Below are 6265 nucleotides of genomic sequence, written 5' to 3' on the forward strand. Positions count from 1 at the left end.
TTCCTTGCCTGGAGCAGGGGCTGCCCTGCACAGCTCTGGGGCTGCATTCCCCTCACTCAGGCCTGTCCTGAGTTTTTCCCTATTAAAAACTTTTCTGTTGGAATCTAACTGGCTTGACTGTGCAGTCATGCCTTCTGCTGTCTGAAAATCAGTCAGTTTTCCCTGTTTTGTGGCAGGGAGCTGTGTGGGGATTGTCTGAGACATGTCTGTGCTTTTCAGCCACTGAACTGCAGCAGAAATGCCCTTCAAATACCTGCCCTGTCCTGCAGCTCTGAACTGGGGACCACAGGAGGAGTCACAGGGGACACAGATGGCCAAGTTAAGCTCTTGGGTTTTGTGAGCAAAGGCACAGTGTCCTGCCGTGAGATTTGGACAAGTGTTCCCAGATGCTCTACTAAAGAAACAACAACCACAGAAAAACCCCAAGCAACAGCCAAACAAACAGAAACCCCAGGTGGAGTCCCAGAGGCACATGAGTTCCAGTTGGAAGACACTGTGGGCAGGTTGGAGCCGGGGCAGGCACTGCCATTCGCACGACCTGGGTGTCTGACAACCTCCCAGGAATTTGGATTCCAAGAGGAGCACAATGAACCGGTTCCTCTTTGACCTTAGAGCCGTGCCACAGCTGCCTCTGCAGAGCATTCCATCTCGGAAACCTTTCCATCTTGGAGACCTTTCCCAGCAGAGAGCACACACCAGGAGCAGGATTTCTGGCTCCTGAGGAGGGCTGGGATTCCCCAGCTGCAGGCTGGAGGCAGCAGCAAAGGCTGCAGGGAGCCAGGGGTTCCAGACCATGGAGCCAGGAAAGAATGGGAAGAGCAGAGATGGCTGGAGAATCCTGGGCATTTCCCATTCTTAGATTTTCATGGAAACACACACACATACATATCTGTATATTTTAAGGCAATAATTTAATTTCCTTCTCTGGTTCCCATGCCTCCCAGGTGCCTTTCCAAAGGCCCAGTTTCTGAATATCCTGGGTATGGCTGGGGAGGTCTGGGCAGCACCAATGCTCCATGGGGGTGCTGCATCCTCTGATCCCAACGGGGTGTCACAAGGCCCTGCAGGCTTCAGCAGAGGCTGGTGAAGGGAAAGCTATGCAAAACATGCCCCAAGGAACTGTACAGCCGTCCCAGATTACCTTCTTTGGAGTGCTTTTGGAAGTTACATAAAGGCAGAGCAAGTTCCCTGCGAGAGTCTGTGGGACAGGCACCCCCAGCAACCCCTGTGGTCAGAGCAGCCCCAGCTCCCTTCCACCTCCTGCCCTGGGGCTGCTCTCTGCAGGGGCTGGGGGCTTTCCAGAAGCCCCTGCCGTGGTGTTTGGCCTGGTGAGTGCCCTGCTTTGCCCTCCCCTGTCCCCCACACGGGTGCAGCTGGGGCAGGGGAGATCCTCACGTAATTTGCAGCTTGGAGTGGGAGAAGCCTCTGGGTCCATTTAATCCAGCTTTGCACCCCCTGAGAGCACCAACCCGGGGGCAGAGCCCCCATCCCTCCCAAATCCTTCCCTCCAGCACTGCCTGGCTTTGACAGCGAGCCCCGGGGGCTTGCTTTAGCAAACCACAAGTGCTTCAGTGTCAAAACCTCGGTGGCCACGATCTGGGGCAGGTGCCCGTGGGGTGCTGTGCCCGTGGAAGGGACCCTGTGCCCCGAAGCTCAGCACAATCCTGCCCGGCCCCCCGAGCCCACCGTGCAGGGAGAAGCAGAGCACGCTGAGGGACGTGACTGCCCCGCTCTGCAGACGGTGGGGACGGGAATTAATCCTCCCATTAACGGGTGAAATGGAGCATTTGCGTCTCACAAAGCAATTACACAGCAATAGCGGGAGGACGATGATAGAGATCGCATCTCTGAAGTTTTGCTCCAATCCAACACATGAATAATTCCTCCTAAGCACTACTGGGAAAGCAGTATTAAAAGACTGATATAAACAAAAATTACTGGAAAAAAACAGACGAGGCAATGCTTCATCACTCCGTCAGAGCCAAGCACAACTAAATTTATACAAAGTGGGCAGAGAAGCATGAAGGGGCAAAGACATTTGTTACTGCTCCGTGTGAGATGAGCTCACAAGGAAATGCATGCTTGATCTTGGCAGTTTTCTGATGTCTTACTCCTAAAGTATCAGCTTTAGTCTCGGTTTCCATGGCAGATACTTTTCTGAGCTTGTATCTTCCACAGATATTGCTAATTTATGCTCTCAGCCACGTCTCTGCAAATACCTGCAGAGCGATCCCATGTGCGGTGGGAGTGGTGACAACCAGGAGCACGTGAACATGGCTCAGCTCTTGTTTTCAGCCAGGGGACACAGAAGGGTTTGTTCTCTAGAGCCAGAAGATCTTGTCTGATCTTCGGGCGCTGCTTTTTGCCCTGAGAACCCTGACACTGTGTTATCTGTCCAGTGAAGCAAAGTACCTTCAGCATATCAGCTGGATCCGTGTTGCAGGCAGGTTTTGCCCTCCCAGAGCACTCTGGGCAGCTCTGAGCAGGCAGGGACAGGCAATACACGTGGCCCTGCTCCCTCCTGCTCCCCCCTCACACCTGATGGTAACAGAGTCTATAAACCACGAGGGTCTTTCCCAGGCAGAGACTCAGACACACCAAAAACATCTCATTTTCGAGGTGAATTTACCAGCCCTGCAAACACTGAGCAAACAGTGGCCGAGGTGCAATTCTCACCAATCCAGCAAGACCACGGCAGGGTGAGAGGCTGCACGTCTGGCTGGGGAAAGGAGGATCCCAGGGGTTTGCGAGGCTGTTGTTTATCCACTGAAGCGTGGAACAGCCTGCACGTAGAGAAGGAATTGGGACAGACTCGTAAAAAGTAACTCACACAATGACAGGACCAGCGGGAAGCGAAGGCACGTGCAGGGAGAGCTCGTGCTGGAGCAGCAGCACAGATCAAAGTCCCGGCAGCGTTGGGGAAACCCATGTTCTGGCGGGATGTGGCATGTGCAGGGCACAAGGCTGTGCCAGGGCGTGCCCACAACCAACGGATGAGTCCCAAGTCCCAGGCAGGAAAGTGGTCAGACCCCGAAATGGACCCACTCCCTGCCCTAAGGATAAAAGCCTGGCAAGCCCCGGCCAGCTGGATGTGGACCTGAGCCCGGATGGAACGGTGGCTCCCAGTCATTCTGGGGCCCAGGCAGCCACCTGCCCCACTCTGCACCTCACCTGGTGAGCAGCAGCTCCCAGGGAATGCCCTGCTCTGCTCTCAGCCAGCACAAGCACCTGCACATGGGCTTCAGGTGCTCTCACCTCTCCCCTGGCTTCCCCTGGCCGTTGGAGAGGGGGTTTGCTGGGGCTCAGACATGTCCCCTCTCCCCATCCGAGGGAACAGAAGTTTTAAAGGGAATGTGGAATGAGAAGCATCTGGCTGATGTGGCTTTGGATCTGCTCTTCGCTGCGGTCAGAGGTCACCCCCGCAGCTCTCCGGTAAATAAGGGAAACCCCTGGTCCAAGTGGGATGGGGACAGAGGCTGTTCCTGGAGTCCTTCAGCAAGGGTGAGTAACAGGGTCAGCAGCAGCAGTAAACAAACTGCTAACTTTCCAAACACAACCTCTGCAGCATCCGGCTGCTTTAAAACATTAACCAAAATACACTTATCTCTGGCTCCCGGCCCCGAGTGACTTTTGAACCCACAGTTGTTCTCGGCCGGGTCTGACTGGGCTCGGTAACAGCTCCTGTCTGAGCCCAGCAGGAGCTCCAGTGGCCAGAGCCAGCCCCGTGCAGGCAGCCGTGCCCTGTCCACAGTGTGTCTGGAGTGGGAAGGGACCCATAAGGGCCACGAAATCCAACTCCCTGCTCCTCACAGGGCTGCCAAAAACTAACCTAATATGACTAAGAGTGAGTCCTCCCAGCCCAAGGGCTTGGCGTTGGCCAAGGGTGGTGTGGAGAGCACAGGCTCTTTTGGAGCAGAGGTGAGTTTTCTTTCCAGCCCCGATGAGCAGGAAATTTAAGGAAAAGGACACTGGAGGCAGGAGCAGGGCAGCAAACTGAGAATTTTCCTGCTGCCCCGAGAGCATTGCCATGTGGAGCTGGGCAGCCGAGGGTGTAAAGCCTGGGCATCCCCTGCCTGTGGGACAGCACTTTCCACCTAGAAAATGCAGCTGTGTGTGCACTAAAGACGAGCTGCATCTGCTGGGAAGCAGCAGAAAGGAGCCCATGCCCAGACAGGAGCAGGTTTGCAGTGTTACTGATGGACACAGAGCCAAGTGCTGGGCTGTGTGTGCAGGCTCCAGCCAACACCTCTTGCTAGGATTGCAACAGTTCTCGCCTGGAGTTTTACAGGTTTATGATATGATATATTTTCTGCACGTGATGTTTTTCACGTGCAGCCAGGGCAGGAGTGGAGTTTGGGCTGTGCTGGCTCAGTCTCACAGCAGTGGTTGAAGCCTGTTCTGTGGTGGGTCAAAGAAAAGCCATTTCTGTCGCAGAAGCAGAGAGAACTTTCCATCTTTTCCGCAGGACGGGAATAAGTTGGCAACTTAACTGTTAAACTCGCCTGTGACTGTTGGGTGTTGACATCATCATGATCTCACCACTGTAACCTGAGCCCTCCAGCTTTTCCTCCAGCCTGCCCTTAAATACCAGTCCTGGAGGCAGCACAGCACCCATCCCTCCGACTGGAGCCCAGGGCACACCCGGCAGCACCCACGTAGATGAAAGCAAAGCCAGGCTCCAGCACCTCAGCCATGTCCACGTCCCTCCGTGTGAGCCCCTCGGTGCACGGCTACCGCTTCGACACCGCCCTGCGCAAGAAAGCCGCGGCCAACATCTTCGAGAGCATCACCCAGGAGTCCCTGCAGAAGCTCTTCAGAAACTCCGGGGACAAGAAGGCGGAGGAAAGAGCCAAGATAATCCTCGCCACCGACCAGGACGTGGAGGAGAAAACGAGAGCGCTGATGGCGCTGAAGCAGAGGAGGAAAGACAAACTGCTCCAGTTCCTGACGCTTCGGAAATTCTTCATCAAAGTTCACTGAGCTGGCGGAGGGAGCAGAAATGGAGGAGAACGTTTGGGGACGGGACTGTCTGTGACCTCCTGCCACACTCAGCATGCTCCACTGCCCCGTGGAAGTGGGGACCTGACTGACTGCCCGCAGGGCTTCAGCCCCACAGAAAACTGCGCAGCGAGGGTGGCGTCGGTGCCCAGGGTGCCATCAGTGCCCAGGGCAGCATCGGTGCCCACAGCAGCATCAGCGCCCAGGGCAGCGTTGGTGTGGACAGCAGCATTGGTGCCCGTGGTACCATCAGTGCCCAGGGCAGCATCGGTGTGGACAGCAGCACTGGTGCCCACGGCAGCGTCGGTGCCCGTGGCAGCGTTGATGTGGATGGCAGCGTGGTGGCCAGAGGCTCCCAGAAGGAGAGCAGCTCCCAGAAGGAGGGCAGCTCCCATGGGGAGGCAGCCAGGCTCCTCTGGGCAGCCGTGGGACTGAGCTGTGGGGGATCCCCCCACTGCCGGGTGTGACTCCGGCCCTCCTGACAGACTCGGTGCTCACTGATTTCATGAGGGGGCTTTGCCCTCTCAAACCTGTTGTGTTGAAGCCTGAGCCCTCCAGAGCCTCGCTGCTGTGGCTGGTGGGAGGCTCTGGAGACCCATCAGCTCCTGCTCACGGTCACTCTGCATCAGTTCAGTGCCTGGTGCAGCAAGTGCAGCCATCAGGGAACACATTTGCTCCAGAGTAACTCTGCACAACTGTGCCTTTCCTTCCTGAGCTCTATGTGTGCAGTAAAAGTCGTTTGCACAGAAGCAATAATAATGACAGATCTCCTTGAATTTACTGTGAAGTTCCTTAATATTTTGTTCACTTCCCATTAACACTAAAAATCTAAATATAATAACTCCGGTTCTTCTCTGTGTAGGTTATGGTTGCTATTAGATGAGTACTTACTTCATGGTAATTTTTTATGACAATGTTATTATTATATCGACTATAATTTATTGCATACGATAACCTGAAAATTAATAAATTATGAAGTAAATATAAATTATCTTGTCTGAAATGCTCAGTTCTCCTGGAGTGGTGGGGTTAGACTATTTTGATCATTTCATAGAGACTTAGTTTGGGAGCAGACTACCTGCACCTCTCCTTCCTTACCCTGGTATGGCTTTGGCAGCAGCCCCTGACTTCCCTGCAGCCCCACCATCCCACCTGGCAGCACCAGTTTGGCCCACGGTTGCTATGGTGACTACAGCATCCCCAGAAATACCTCACCAAATTTACTGTAGACCAACTCCAGTGTTAGTTCCCTCCCTGTAACAAAGGA

The 6265-nt window shown here is 54.6% G+C and overlaps 1 protein-coding gene across 1 annotated transcript; it reads left to right on the plus strand.

Annotated features, from left to right (window-relative positions):
* Positions 1-4597: 4597 nt before the first annotated feature.
* Positions 4598-5349, plus strand: TCIM (transcriptional and immune response regulator). The gene has a single exon (XM_027706318.1). The coding sequence runs from the start codon at positions 4660-4662 to the stop codon at positions 4978-4980; it is 321 nt and encodes a 106-aa protein (XP_027562119.1). The 5' UTR covers positions 4598-4659; the 3' UTR covers positions 4981-5349.
* The last annotated feature ends 916 nt before the right edge of the window (positions 5350-6265 follow it).

Source organism: Neopelma chrysocephalum, unplaced genomic scaffold, assembly GCF_003984885.1.
Source record: "Neopelma chrysocephalum unplaced genomic scaffold, ASM398488v2 Primary Assembly neopelma1_367, whole genome shotgun sequence".
Taxonomy (NCBI): Eukaryota; Metazoa; Chordata; class Aves; order Passeriformes; family Pipridae; genus Neopelma; species Neopelma chrysocephalum.

Bases quoted from the DNA above. Each gene is read 5' to 3' on its own strand.
- TCIM (XM_027706318.1), top strand. From the start codon at position 4,660: ATGAAAGCAAAGCCAGGCTCCAGCACCTCAGCCATGTCCACGTCCCTC.